The sequence below is a fragment of the Chlamydotis macqueenii genome, chromosome 3 (genome assembly GCF_036417535.1).
Source record: "Chlamydotis macqueenii isolate bChlMac1 chromosome 3, bChlMac1.mat, whole genome shotgun sequence".
NCBI classification, from domain to species: Eukaryota; Metazoa; Chordata; class Aves; order Otidiformes; family Otididae; genus Chlamydotis; species Chlamydotis macqueenii.
In genome coordinates, this window is record NC_141558.1 from 96,961,566 (window position 1) to 96,977,473 (window position 15,908).

Consider the following 15,908-nt stretch of genomic DNA (forward strand, 5'->3'; position numbering starts at 1 on the left):
TGCATCATTACTCTTTTGCTTGCTCAGGATTAATACAATAAAATGCCTTTCATTTAAGCTGTCAGATTTAACATAAAATGAAAATACATGTTTTGTGGAATGGAGAAAAACATATTTTGGAGGCTACTCTTGTGCAAAAACTGAATTTTAAGGAGGTTTAGTCTTTGAGTCCAGAACCAATTCCTTATTGTGCATACTTCCAATGCTATTCATTTCATCATCTCTAAAAAGCATGAATATAATAAGTGTTTGCAGATGTAACGCTGGAGCAGGCTCCCTTCAGGGAACATCATCATTCCTTCGGTGTTGCAGTGTTTGGGTATGTTTGCCAAGCACTGGTGATGTTTGTGCACCCTTTCCAAACATTTGCCTGTGTTTGGGTACAGTCTTCAAATGGTGGTGAAGTACATAACAAACTCACTGCTAGTCTAGGTCACTTCTGAGAGCTCATAATTCAATGTGAACCATGCCATGAAACTGTGTGAAATTACCTCACAGCTCTGGAAGGTCAAGGGCAGGTTTACAGCTACGCATTCATATGCTTTGAGCTGCTAAGATTACTGATGGTCAGCAATCATTTGTCAGAAATGCACTACTATATTTCCATGGAATACTCAAAATAGCCCAGAGGGAGAATACAATTTCAAGCAAGCATATTGCCTTGATTTAATTTTCTGATTATTGCTGATAATGACAAAAAATGAGAAGTCTATCTTTCCTAGCCGCCATGCACTGCTCTGTGCATTTTTCATTCAAGATCACTGAGTGCGTGTCTCATTTGCTACCACTGACCTTAGCTGGCGTAACATTAATGAATCTTAATGTCTCTTCTGCACTTCAGTTCCTTCTCATGTCTCTAACCCTGAATACCATTCCACCAGTTCTGCTGCATATCATTACATTGTCTCTGTTTTCATTTCATTGTCCCTCTGAGCCTTCCCCACCATCTCCTCCTACTGGGAATATTTCATCTCTTTTCTTTCCCATCTCCATGTCTCAGCTCCCCAAGTTCTGACACACAAAGAATTGCACAGTGCAATGAAAGCCACTGTTAAATTATGCTTTTCCACTTGTTATGTGACTGAGACTTTCAAATAGAATAATAAATTTAGTGACGCCCAATAGACTTGGAACTTATCAGTCAGACTTAAAAGGGCAAACAAGGGCCTGCAGTGGTGTGCACACACACACATTTATATATTTTTTATATATTTTTCTTTTACTAAATATAGAAGTAAAGTTCATGTAGGAGATTAGATGTAAAAAAAAAAGCTTTGCTGTAGACATAGCCCTGAAAATCAGTGTATTTGATAGAAGGAGCTACATTCTCCATTATAATTGACTTAAATAAAGCTGTAAGAAATCACACATTGCATGGACAGAAATAATAGTCTGTATCCTCCTAAAGACTGACATTCATGAAGGGTTGATTCAGTTTTTCCTCCTGCTTGATAGCGAAGTTTTCTTTGCAAAAATTTCAGTAAAGAAACTCTCCTGAGCTGGTAAATGTCAACGAAATATTTTGACTGCTTGTTAAAATGTGAGGTCAGTGTCATCAATGGTATGCAATTTAGATATATATTGTTATTCATGAAAATTATATTCCCCCAAATTTTTCAAAATACATTATTCTTCTGGAATGGGGGAGTTTCATATGCACTGTGTTCCGTTAAACGGGATTTAGCTGCCTCCAGTTGCAGTGTCTCTCAGCAATAAGGAATCAGGTCTGGTTTAGAATGTCAGATCTAGAAAAACAAACAAAAAAACCCACAACCCCCACCACCCTGCAACCAAGGCTCCCCTCCTTGGGATCTTGCCACTCAAGATTGAAATGTTCTGTTTCTAGCCAGTGGGCAAAATAAGCTTGCACTTTGAAGAAAGCATCTAATGGCAAGGATCTTCCTTCTTGTTCTCTTTAATTGCAAAGAATGTTTCTGTGTGTAGGTTCTGCGACAAGCAGATTTTATGAATGTTAAGATTTATAGTATTGCTGTGCTTTAAAAGCACTGGTGTTTGCATCTGGAATAACATGCTGTTCTTAAAATCTTGTAGCACCTGGACAGTGATGAGGATTCTCCTCTAGTGACGCTTTCCTTTGCCTTGTGTATACTGGGTCGAAGAGCTTTGGGAACTGCAGCTCACAATATGGCCATCAGGTAATTTTTAGAAATCTTTTTTCCTCATTTTAAAGCAAAGACTTGTTTGTCTTTTTTCACTTAATGTGGAATCTCAGCAGAAGGTTAGATCAAGGTGAATTCTCTTTCCTCCATAAAATAATTTGCTTTCTGCCATTCCTGGACATCTTTTACTTTGGTAGTTTGCTTAATAACTAATATCAGTCTTTATTTCACAGGGCAAAGCAGGATTTTGGATTGAAAGAATAGGTACTGATGGTTGTTGCTTGAGGTCACTCATACCTGGCCTGGCTACTGTAGTGCTGGCTTTCTCTAGAAGGGGAAGAAACTGCTAAGTACTCTGACATCTAGTTAGCTAAATAATAATAAATCCATAAGGGTCCTCTATTCCTCAGGGCTGTGTTCCATGTTCCTTGTGCCACTTCATTCAAGGGACTGAGGAAGGGAGAACCTCACAGCTCTTGAGACCGCAGCTTTGTCTGTTCTCAGTCTACCTTAGTCATTCACTCATTCAAAACACTGCCTAAAAAGTCTGGTTAATTGAAATATGCTTGGTTAAGTTTACTTCTGGATATGCTCTTCACCTTACATTTTCCTTTGGGATTTTTCCATTTTCACTAGGAGTTCTGAATTGTTTGGAGTTTCTAAAGTACCATTTATGCTGTTCTAAGTGTTCAGCCTGAGTAATTAATTTTACAGATAAGGCATTTTATTAATGAAATAATCTTTACTTTATTAAAGTCTAACTTCTCTCCTAACTTTAGATTTTTATTAGATGTGTTTGAACTCCTTGTGTTTACAAGTGTTTAGTAACAGCAGACAAGATTAGTAAATACAGTTTCAGAGTGACCTTGCTGTACTGGCACAAAACTATGAATAAAGCTAGCTAGCCCTCTATCAACACAGTCCTTAGAGAGGATTTGTCTTACTAACAAGCAAACAAAGACAGCATGTGTGATTTTGAATGCATTTGCTGTTATAAGATAAAATAGGCTTTTAAATATTCATTCCAGCTTTGTTATCTCTTGAGTCGTTTGTAACGCCTGTTTTTATGTCATCCTCTTTCAGTTATACAAAATGTTCATGGCCCACCCACCTTATTTCTGGTGTGCTGCTTCTTTCTGCTTTCTCAAGGGGCTTTCACATTCTCTTTTCTACTAGTCTTTGCACATTCCCCTCCTATAGTAGTTTTCTTCTGGGTTGAGTTTCCTCTCCCTTCATTTCTATGGACTCGAATTAGTGCGATGTTTAGTAAGTCATTGATATTTCTGAAACTGCCCTATTTTTTTATTTTCCAAATTTTAGAGTTTGGGAACATGATAGAAAATTTGATGTGCATTTGTGATGGGGTTTTTGGGGGGGTTTGGTTTTTTTTTGAGAAAAGATTAAAGTGAGTTTGATCTGGGGCTACAATAGATGTGTCACAGCAATATTAGAAATGCATCTAAAAATATCACAAAAGCTTCCTAAAACTGTCATGACATTGGATGTACTTTCCACAGGATCTTAAAATCTTTGTTACAGTGTTTTGGCACTAGTACAGATACAATAACAATGTCACCTATTTTTACTGGCTTACATGGTCAGTAGCTAATGGAAAGAGATAATATTATCAGAGACTTTCCAAAGCTTAACATGGAAAGTATGAATGTTGAGAAGAATTATTTGCAAAGTCTTCTGTAAAGATTTTAATAATAATTGCAGGAGTCAGCTATACCATGTCTTCTAAAGTCTGGAAAATTGCCAATGAAGCAAGTCAGTTTTTCTTTTCTGGTGAGTGGGCACTTCATACCCCAAAATAATTTTCTGGGGGAGAAAAGATCTGTAGAAGAGGAAGAAATGTGGTAGTCATGTCCACTGCACAGCTCTATCCCCCTTTTTCTGAATCTGTTCTGTATAATCCTGTATCTTTAGTCTTGATTTTCTTTTTATTAAGAAAGTACTCCAGGACAATATTGAATCATTGTATTTTTTAAATGTATTTTGTGACATAAAAGGAATTAAGTGGAAGCTTCTGTCAGAATATTTTTCAGTGCTACTTCACAAAAGCTTTCTTTACAAAAGTTTAACTGTGAAAAACTGTGTCACTTACCCACCTGGTTAAACTACCTTTAATACACTTCAACTGTCAAAAGGATTTTTGGGGGAAAAAAAGGAATCTGAGTAGCACAGTTCAAGCTACAAATTGCTAGAGCTACAAAACACTACTTTGGCTTAGTAAAATACATCTATTCTTGTCTTAAAGAATGTATATATTTATTTTAATTGATTAAAACAATTTAGTAGAAATTATTAACTAAGGAGCAAGGTGGGTATGCTACCTACTGACATGAAGACCTTTATCAACAGAAATCCCCCAAATACATTCACTTCAGCACAGAGGGCAGTTTTTACCATACTTACTATGTTTACTGCTTCACACAGATCTTCACAACTTATTTAAACAAAAAGAAGCAGTAAGTCAGCGAGACTTCGATAGGAATACAATTATATGGCATGCCAGGGGGAAGGGGACTTCGTGCAACATGTGCAACACTGCTGAGGCCAGAAGTAGGTGTTTCTGAGGATTGACTTCAGGCACTGAAGGCAGGTCTCTCCCCTTTCTCTCTCTATTTGATGGAGATACAGCAGCTCTTACTGTGGGTGATTTACAGCCTTCTTTCTGGTCCTTGCTCTCAGGCTGTTGCAGGTCTGCATTCAGTCAGATGGGGGAGAGGTACTTAAGGTCCTCAGAAGCTGAAGGAATCGTTCCTTAGGTGATGCTTCACAGTCCTTTTCCTTGAAATTGTGTAATGATATTTTGAGGACCTTTTGAAGCCTACTGGTGCTGAAAAGGGTCCTAGTTTTCTGCAGAGGGGGTGTCAGAACAGGCAGTCGCACAGCCAGCTGTGTGCATGAGGGGGATGGACTGCATGTTTGGCTGTTGGAAGCTGTCTCACTTTGTAAGAGATCAGGGCTCCTAACACATGCTCTGACACACTCGAATGCTGGACTACAAAAACCTGGATTATTTAGATTACTATGAGAAATGACCTTGAACTTCCTCTCAGGACTTTCTATTAATTCTGGCTGCGAAGGATCTTGTGTACATTACTAGAGGTTTTGTGATGAGTTTGAGACAGAATGGCCAGATAGGCATTGTAGTCTTCTCCGCATGCTTATTTCTATGAAGTCTTTCAGGTATGTCCTACGTGAGCAAACTAGCCAAGAATCTGGGATCTGTGGGCCATGTTTTGTTCTAAGAGGTAACTGTACAGGTAGTAGGAAACTTTCTCTGGACTAAGTCTAGCCCTTGCTGTGTCTTGAGGAGTGACAGTCATCCAGCTGCTGCACAGAAATAGTAATACAAAGGTTGCACTGAGCTGTGCTCTACAGAATTGAGATTCAAGTTTACATTGTGTATGTAAACTATCAATTTGCACTCATTTACACATGATTTTATCTAATCTATTAATCAGCAAATGTCACTGTGTAAACTAGGATTTTAAATGCTCTTATATAATGTATGTAAATAATTATTCAGTGTACCTGTTCATGTAAATGTCACTAGAAACTCAACGTTAACACTAGATTACACAATAAATGCATTCATTAAGAATGCACAACATTGCTATGCAAATCACTTGCTCTTTTAAACTGTCATTAGGAGGCATCCTGCACAAAATGCAATTTGAAGAATGACATGGCATTACCATTCATTTATTCAAATGTGAGTGATATGTTTAGGTATATATTTGTAAAAAATTACTTAATCCTATTCAGCCACTAGACCTACTAGTAAATAGATGTTTAGTATACATTTCAAATTTGGGAAAATATAAAAATCTCTTAATAAAGCATCTCTCATCAGATACTCCCAACACTACTGAGCCTGGATGCTCAAGTTCCCTGAGCTCCATCTGGGTGCTACCACCCAGTGTGGACAGCAGGTCACTCCAAGGAACACCTCTGCCTGGAGGAACTGCTGCTCACACTGAAGCCCAGGGAGGCAGCTGGCCTCACTTGCCCCTTCCCTCCTGGGCACCACGTTGCACTGCCCAGCATCTGAGAGGAAGGAGGTGGAAGGCACGGGACATGGCACCACAATGCTGCCGGTGATGCTGCACTGCTCGTGGGAGTTCAGGCAGGCAGTGCGGCTTTGTGTGCCAGAGCTGAGCAGAGCAGAAGCAGGGGAGAAAAGTTTGACTCTTAGTTCACAACCGCTGTCCTCAAAAATACCAAATTTAGAAGGGCTGCCATTGGAAATACTTAATTCAGGTGAGCTACAGCATTCAGGTCATTGCCAGCTCACAGGCATATATGTTTCTTTATTCCTTAAATAAAACTACAGTTAACATTAGGAAAGGATGGGTTTTGGTGTGCAGAATACACACAGATATATTCACCAGCTCATTAGTCTTCATCCGTACTGTTTCCAGGCTTGTATCGAATGCTTTTAGTTTCAGCAGTTGGAGCTGCGTAAGGAGAGCAGTAGGAGGGAGTATTTGCTTTGGCTCTGTTGCCCTCCCTCCGGTATTTGTGGTGCTACTTAATCCCCTTCTTTCTGCACATTCGAGGGGCTGACGGTTCCCACACACCTACTAGTTTTGTTCTAAAATAGATCACAGTTGTGACAGCAGCTTTTTGGGTTCTTAGCTCAGAGGGTCAGAAATGTTGCCAGAAATAGTAATGTCTCTTCCTGGTTAATGTAACTTCTTTGGCATGTGAATGTACCTTAACTCGTTTTTTAAATATTTTGAACGAGCCTGTAACTACAGCAGTTTACTAATTGAGGTATGTTAAAACCGGGCCAAGAAAGCAGCAACAACCTTGACTTAGGCCTGAGATCAAAGCTGTTGGCTTTACAGCTTCCTTATAATCTCATTAGAGTCTTCAGGAGAGAGCATAACAATGGGAAGAATAACAACAGCTGTATCTTGTGTGGATTAAGGGCTGCATGTTACAGACATAATGGCTTGAGATAGTGCCGCATTATGGGCAGAATGTACCCAAAAGCCTCATTACGATTGGCAGGAGAATAAAAGATGTCCATGGTTTTGTGAATACAGCAGTCTCCTCCAGATCTCTCTGGTGGAAAATACGATATAGAAAATAATTGACTTTCAGCTTTTCACAACTACTGCCACTGCTGCTTTGCTCTTTGTAGCAGTCCCATTTGTTCTTAACAATGCTGGTTAGAGAACTTATTATGCAGAGGGATGAGAAATGGCCGAGCCTTCCCTAACGAAGCACAGCGAGAGCTGTACGTGCTTCCCTCCGCTCCCTCTGCTGATGCTCAGCTGCAGTTTGCATAGCTGTCCCAGTCCTGGCCTTGCTTTCGGCAGACACTGCTGTTCACAGCAGCCTGTTTAGCATGTGCTGACGCCTATAAGATGCCTTGATGTGAATGCAAACTCTTTTTCTGCTCTGGTGTTCAGATTGGACTCTGAGAGCCTCTGGTGATGTAAAAACCGGTTCTTTCTCCTACCTACTCTACTCTTCATCCCAGCCAACTTTTCAGAGCAAACACAGGGGGTGTTACGGGGGAAAAACTATGCTACAGATCATCATTAGGTGCAGAGTTCAGGGTAGCTTTTTCAATTTCATCCTGGGAAGAATACTTAGGTACAGAAGTGTTTTTTTTTTTCCAGGCAAAGATTCAGCTCTGTATGCTGGATGTTGTCTAGTGGGTGGGTGAGTGAAAGGACCCTTCCTGATTTCTAGCCTTTTCAAAGGAGAAGGTATTTCACCACACTGGCTTCACCTACCATTTTTTTTTCCCCCATAACGTGTTTGTTCTAGGGCTTTCCTAGATATTAAGCAGGATTTGAATATATTATTATTTTCTAAACTGTGGAGATGATTGATTGAAAATCAGTGGGGGTCAAGATGCACTCCTTGAAGACATGTAATAACTCCTGTTGAAACCAGGACTTGAATGTTTTGAAGATCTGACTGTAAATGCCTGTCTCACACAGGTGTGTTTTAATAGGTAACTTAGTACTAATAAATGCAAATCAGTTAAGAATTCACGAGAGCTTCCCCATACTCTTCATGTTCCCAGCAGCGACAGCAGCCCTGCTTTCCTGACTGGCCATGGTCCCACTAATTAGTTGATTTGTATTACATGGTGCTTTCGTGGAGAAAATCGGTATCCAGCTATTTTTCTGGTAACAACAAATGTATCTTTCCATTTTAATTTCTAAAACATGCTACCCACCAAGGGCAAAATTCCAAGCAGAGTCTTCCAGTCTCTCTTCTCCCTCTCGCGGAGAAGACAAGAAATTTAAAACATTTTTTTTCTTTTCCTAAAATAATTAATAAAGCTCAATTATGTGGAAAGATTATGCATTCTCTGGAGAAAGGCTGGGCAGTAGGGAAAAATGCTAACATCTTACTGCAGCTTCTCCTCAGAGCCTTTACGATCTGAAAAAATCAAGTGTTGTAAGAGTGAGTAAAACTTTGGCAGGTAGATGAAACCATGTCCTGTGGGTTTGCAAGAGATACGTGGTTTTAACAGGTGGTTCTCTTTTCCTCAATTTCGAGATCACTTTTTCAGAGCAGCATTAGGATGGCAGTCCTGCTCTATAAGCATTATACAAGTGGCTGTGGTGTCATGTGGGAAGCTCGTGATTCGGGGTGCAGATTGGAGCTGAAAGCTGGTTGTTTCCCTTCACAAAGCCCTTGTGCAAACATTTTCTAACAGCTACTCGATTTTGTACCTTTTACATCGTGCTCAAATCTCAGGTCCAGGCAAATCATCATCCAAGGTCAGCCAGAACTGGTTACATCTAGTTTTTTATATTAGAAAAAGGAAACCCAGTGCATATGTGCTTTAGGTCCCATTGTTTCAATATGAAATGCCTGTCATTTGATTCATGCACTCACCTGGTTTGCTGAACAGTTCCTGAAACTTAGTATTCTTCTTAGCACATCTGGTTTAATGTTCACGTCTGGGTTTGAGTTTCATAACAAAAGTCTCAGATTTGCTGAAAATATTTTTTGCAGATCTTTTTAATTTTAATTTTTACCTTGCAAGGAGAACTGCTAAGAGTAACAGGGCCAATCAATAAACTTTCAAATGAGGAGGCAGCTTCTGCTGCCTACACAGGGATTGCAGAGCAGCTGGCACTCCTTGACCTGGTGTCTTTAGCACAGCTGCAGAGAAGCAGCGCCCTGAGGCACCTTGTGACCCAGCCACCCATTCTTAGGATATCCTTTGTTCCAGGTGCCACAGTCCTTTACAGTGCAAGCAGAAGGAAAGCCATCTACCCAGAGGAATGGTTTCTCATTAGAAATATGCGATACGACCCCTACTTTATACCCACCGCAGGAGCTCACCCTGTGCTGAAGGGCCACTGGTCACTGCGCAGCTCTGCACGTGGCTGGCGGCTGGCGGGGGTCCACCTTGGTGAGATGGGAATGACTTCTGGGAGTGACTGCTGCCTTCCTCTTACAGCTTGGACTCTTTTCTGTATGGGCTCCATGCGCTGTTCAAAGGAGACTTTCGGATAGCAGCGAAAGATGAGTGGGTCTTTGCAGACATGGATCTATTGCATAAGGTTGTTGCCCCGGCAATCCGAATGTCTCTGAAGCTACACCAGGTAAAGTCTTCTTTAATTTTTTATTTTTAACTTTTACTACTGCGTCTGTTTCCTTAGGGAAACACAGGAATTTAAATCATTCATGTTGCAGAGCTTGCCCCTGCATTTTTCTTAAAAATAAAACTGCCAGTCATGTCATGTTTTACTTGCGTGGATACTATGAAGATGGTTTCTGTATTGAAAAGAAACACATTGCTTAGACTAATTTCATTGCTGATTTATCAGTCCTTAAATGAATGGCAATACATGTGTAATGTTTCCATATGTTAGAAGACATAGCTGAGAGGAGAGTGGCTTGAAGGGTTGGTGTCACAGCTGTTTGTTTGATTATGTCAGGCTATTTCTGAACCATTTGTTTTCACTTGTAAAAATCTGGCACACCTCTGCTGAAGTCGTTCCAATTTCTTCAGGTCAACCCCTATATAGCTTGGAGTTGATTTTGTTCTTGCTCTGGCACATTATGATTTAGCATAATATGCTTTAATCATGCATGATATTTATAATTGCTCTCAATGTAACTGAAGTGGAACTGCTGTGAATTAATATCTGAGAATTTGACACAATAATTTTATGAATGTTGTCGCTGGCTGTGTTGCTGTGTGACAGCTAAAGTAGTAACACAATATTGTGGTATCTGCTGATGGATTCCCAGTCTGTGCTTTTGTTGGTGTTTTTTTGTGACTAAAAGTAAGGATTTCCACAAGAACTGTGGAATGCCCCAGATGATTCTGATCTCCCTGTGGCTTACCCAAAAGCTCTGCCTCCTGTGGTTTCCCACTTCATAAAAAGAAAGTGGATAAGCTGTAATTCTCCAAGTGTCTTTGTCCAGTGGAGACATGAGATCAGAACAGGTTACAATAAAACAAAAATCGTACCTTTCTATATTACTGTTAAATTAATTGTTCTTCCTCCCCAAAGACACACTGTGTCAAATGGCAAGTCACTTGTCAGGGGCAACTGGCAGCAGTTTGAAACCAGGATTTTGTTTATTGTTAATAGTTTTTATGTTTTCACAAATATACTTGACCTTTTCAGTACTTTTTCCTGTACTACCAGGACCAGTTCACCTGCCCAGATGAGTATGAGGACCCAGCAGTTTTGTATGAAGCCATCCAGTCTTTTGAAGAAAAGGTGGTGATTTGTCACGAAGGGGACCCAGCCTGGCGCAGCGCTGTGCTCTCCAACAGAGAGGAGCTGCTAACCCTGAGACACGTGGTAGATGAAGGAGCAGATGAATATAAAGTTATCATGCTCCACAAAAGCTACCTGAGCTTCAAGGTTATCAAGGTACATACACCATCTTTCTAATATTGCAGTAATTTAGGGCTGCAGTTACTAACATTATTCCTGAGTAATCTGGCCAGGGGAGGCTGATTATAGTTACTGAAGGTAGGGACTAGAGACTGGAAGAGCCCTCTTCAATTCACTTCCATTTTGCACCCATGTTTGTGTATCAGAAATAACATTCTAGGCTTTACCAAGCAGTAGTTGCAAAAGTTCATAAAACCTGTTAGTGCAAAGACACGAGGTGTTTGTACCCACAGCTACTGCCATTCTACCTCGATCACATCATTCTGCATCTTAAGAAGCAAACATTTTCACATGATCCACATGTTTTTACCTGCCTGTAGGTCAACAAGGAGTGCGTCAGAGGGCTTTGGGCTGGGCAGCAGCAGGAGCTCATTTTCTTACGGAATCGTAACCCGGAGAGAGGAAGCATCCAGAACAATAAACAGGTGTTGCGGAACTTAATTAATTCTTCATGTGATCAGCCACTGGGATATCCCATGTACGTTTCCCCTTTAACCACCTCGTACCTTGGGACACACAGCCAACTGAGGAACATTTGGGGGGGACCTGTCAGTTTGGACAACATTAAAAAGTGGTTCAGATCCAAGTGGTTAAGGTAGGTGTTAAATTTTGGTCATGCAGATAGAGACCCTGCAGTCTTGGTTCCACTGTATTTCCTGTTAAAAGAGAGTGATTCTGTACTGTTATCTATAGTAAAAAATTAATTGCAAATAATTCAGAATATAAAATATAGCCCTACAGATACAGCAGAAAGCAAATTCATTAACTTCTTCATGGCTTTTGTTGAACATGTAGAAAGCTTTTCTTAAGATTCATTATCAAATCACTTAGCACTACAGGTATTTATCTTATTCCAGGGAATTTTACTGCTTATGCCTTATAAATAAGGGTATTTTTCCTGTAACTTAGTGACATGGCAGAACATGAGTAAACCTGTTGGTGGGTTATGCTCCAAAGCTTTGTCAGTATAGACGATCATCCGCAAGTAATTGTTCTTGACCGAAACAGATCTTAAAATGTACTTACTGTCCACTAAAACTGCTTGGCTTCCCCAGGGTATGTGTGATCAGTATCTGACACCTTCCAGCTCCCATTCCTACATGCACTTTTCATACAGCAACGGCTCACTCTTGTCTCATTCCCTCCACCTGCCGTATTGCCACTGTGGCTGAGGAGAGACAAGGGACCACGGAGACACTATGGGAGCCAGCTTGCTAAGACCTATACTCAGAGTAATCTACTGGTTTAGTGGGCTAGTTTCCCAGCATGCAGCTCATTCCCATTGAGCTCCTTCCAGCCCATTCCCCTTCTTTGCTGCTTGGTTGTCTCATGCAAAAGTTGTTCTAGAGACCAAGGTAACATTGGATAAAAAGTCTTAAGGTCTTGCAGGGCTCCAAAGCCACTTAACACAGGGAGGGGAAGATTTGGTTTGTGTCACGTACAATTTTGTTCCAAGTAGGCTTACCACGTCATCATCTTTGTCATCCCATAAAATGTTGAAAGATCTACAGCAGTTTGAGAAAGTACAATTACACATTGTAAGGGCATCTAATATTGGTGGCACAAATTCTCCTGTATAATAAATGGCTGACCGTGTGTGTTCCTGCAAACAGAATGCGGAAGGACTGCCACGCAGCTCACCACGAGAGAGGTAATGTTGAAGAGGTGGATAGTGGAGGGGGGTCTTCTTCTAACAGCAATTCCACGGGCAATTCAAGTCAGAGCAGTAGCTCACAGCCCACGAGAGATGGAACCCCTCAGTTGCAAGCTTCATCTCAAGAGGTCCACCAACGTGCAGGTATTTGCACAAATTACTTGTTTTTTTCCTGTAATCTTCTCCTGAGGGGTCATGTAGGCAGAGCTTTTGGGGTGCTCTCATATCCAGTGGAAAACTAATTTTAGAACGAGGGAGCTTTGTCTTTTCTAATGACCAAGCACATGTAGGAGATGGCTTCCTGATATTGTTGCAGGTGTTTACTGGGATGGTATAAGAAAAATGTGATTCACCACGGGTTCCACTGTCAAACTCCTTTATGTGTAACTTTTGGACTAGGAGGTGCCACTAACAATGCAAGAATGAGAAATGCAGATGGGAGGGAGTATACGTGTGCAATGCAGGGAGCCCGTACCACTGCAAACTTGTGCTTGTTGCTATGTGGGAACAGCAGAAGTGAAAGTATGCAAAAATCTTAATTATCATAGAATGGTTTGAGTTGGAAGGGACCTTTAAAGGCCGTCTAGTCCAGTCCCCCTGCAAGGAGCTGGGACATCTCCAACCAGATCAGGTTGCTCAGAGCCTCATCCAGCCTGGCCTTGAATGTTTCCAGGGATGGGGCTTCCACCACCTCTCTGGGCAACCTGTTCCAGTGTTCCACCACCCTCAGTGTAAAACATTTCTTCCTTATATCTAGTCTAAATCTACCCTCTTTAGTTTTAAATCATTAGCCCTTGTCCTGTCACATCAGGCCCTGCTCAAAAGTTTGTCTCCATCTTTTTTATAGGCCCCCTTTAAGTACTGAAAGGCTGCAATAAGGTTTATTTATAAAATTAATTTGGAAAGGCCATGATTATTTATTTGAGGAATTGGTTTGGCTGTTCATCAGTGCATGTGGAGAACAAACAAACAGCAAATAACTTCTTATATCTATACTGCAGTTACCAGGAGAAAATTATATGTTGCCAATCATCCTGTCAACTAACAGCTGAGCCCTTCCTTATATTAAATTACGGATTCAAAAGTACTTCAGACATAGTCATGAGGTAGAACTCCTGGTCTTCACATTGGAAATACACATTCAGTTTGGCAGTGGGTCACTGTGAGACTCATCACTATGGTTTCGGAACTTGTAATGTAAAGCAAATTAACTCAACCTTTCAACAGGTTGTGGTATTCCTGTATAAATTAAAGCAGAGAACTAAGGGGCATGACTCTTGTTTGCATTCCATTAGATCCTTTTGACCTATCATTAAAGATAATGGACAGGACTGGAGAAAATCTTGCTCTGAATATAAATCATGTTGTAAGAATAAAATAACTGCTGCTTTTAATTGAGTCTAGCGTTAGAGGAATTCCCATGTGCATACTCATAACTTGACACTGCAGTAATCAGAATGGTAAACTTAATTGTAAAATAATGATCCTGAGCATGCCATACAAGAATGAAAGTTAATTGTGAGTTGTTTAAAAAAATATATTGGGTCCCCAGAAAGCCACAATCAAGAGAGAAGGTCACACTTAGTTAAGAAAAGCAACCTGGCTTTGAGGTGAAATGAAGATATGCACAACAAATGCAAGGAAGTGGAAAACAGCAAATGCAAATCACTGTTCAGTCCTGAGAGACGGTTGATAAGAGAAAGAGAATGCAACAAGGAGAAGTTTCTGGCTAGCACCATTAGGGACAAAAAGATGAAAGTGGGTTTGTGGCTGGTATTTTTAAAGAGTATTCGAAGCAAAAGAAGTCCTACAGTGATCTCAATCTGTCACTGTATATATCATGTAGAAACGAGAAAAGAGATGTCTGGTTTGTATTGGGAAAAATGCAGATGATCTATTTCTGTGATCTGATCGTGAAGTAGTTCCTTCCGTCCTAACAGCTACAAAGAACATGAAAGAGTGGCTATCAACGCTGTATGCTTAATTGAGCAAATCCAAATGACTCTCACTCAAGAAGGTTTTTAAGAGAGCTGGTTAAAAAGCAGGCTCTGTTTGATCTTCAGTAAGTGTCAGGACACTAAGGCAATACCAGAGGACTGGGAAAGAACTTACGCTATGTCTCTTGTTCAAAAAGCTGAATGAATAGAGTGACCCGGGTAATGCACGTCTGTCAGTCTGACTTTGGTTCAGGACACTGTGGGCCCACCATGCACAGTCCTAGTGTCCTAAATTAAGATGGACATTTTTGATTTGGGAGTTCAAAGAAGAGCCAAAAAAATTATCAAAGATCTGGGAAATACATCCTGTAGTAAAAGATTAAGAGCTTTCAAACAATTTATATTGTAAAAGATGCTTTGATCATAGTCTGTAAGTACTTACCTGGGCAACAAAAGGTGACCCAAGACAGTTCATTCGAGCAGACCTGGATATAACAAAGCTAAACAAATTCAGATTTGAAATCAAGTGCACATTTTTAACTGTGAGAGTAAATGAACAGTGAAACAAGTGACTGAAGGTTAAGATGGATTCTCCATGACTGGAGATATTGGATGCATTTCTTAAAAATAATTGTAGTAATTAGTAATACCATTCAGGAACTAATTCCAGGAAGTTCTATGGCCCATGCTATATAGTACAGCAGACTAGATGATCATAGCAATCCCGTCTAGATTCATAATCTATGAATCAAGTGCATTTAATGTTTTCATATTTCGTTTTGCAGCCTGGTGCCGTAGAGTCTGCAAAATGCAATGAAAGCCCTATATAGAAGTGCAACCAAAATCGGGAGCACTGGAAACGTGTGGGGTTCTCCCCTGAAGTGTCCTTATTTCACAATGCAGTTTAAAGAACAGCCTTTGTTTCCCGAGTGTTTTCAAGGACAGAGTTATTTATGTGTAGACGCGGGTGGTCTCCTGTCCAATGCTCTAACCACTGCACTTGGGATGAATATAGAATACTTTTGGACAGGGGTCGGCTTGACAGTTTAAATCACAAACAGATGTTTGGCCACGTTAGCCCCTGCACAAACTAACACACCACAACCCCTCTGTTCTTAATTCCAGTCCGTTCTTTTTATTTTAAAAAGGGTAACATATTAAAATAACCATCAGATGTAGAAACCAAAGCACTCAAACAAAACCCTGGAGTCTGAAGAGCCTGGATCCCTGCGGAAGCCAGACGTGCGCACGGCTGCCAGTGCGGCAGGCAGGCCTGACCCCCGTCACA

General features: G+C 40.6%; 1 protein-coding gene across 1 annotated transcript in view; it reads left to right on the forward strand.

Annotated features, from left to right (window-relative positions):
- Positions 1-15,908, forward strand: part of PCNX2 (pecanex 2) — a 160,949-nt gene that overhangs the window by 140,551 nt on the left and 4,490 nt on the right. Inside the window, exons 28-32 of the mRNA XM_086743929.1 lie at positions 2,053-2,156; positions 9,574-9,718; positions 10,775-11,005; positions 11,350-11,624; positions 12,643-12,827. Of these exons, the coding sequence (XP_086600055.1) occupies positions 2,053-2,156; positions 9,574-9,718; positions 10,775-11,005; positions 11,350-11,624; positions 12,643-12,827 (940 nt within the window). The remainder of the gene's footprint in view (positions 1-2,052; positions 2,157-9,573; positions 9,719-10,774; positions 11,006-11,349; positions 11,625-12,642; positions 12,828-15,908) is intronic.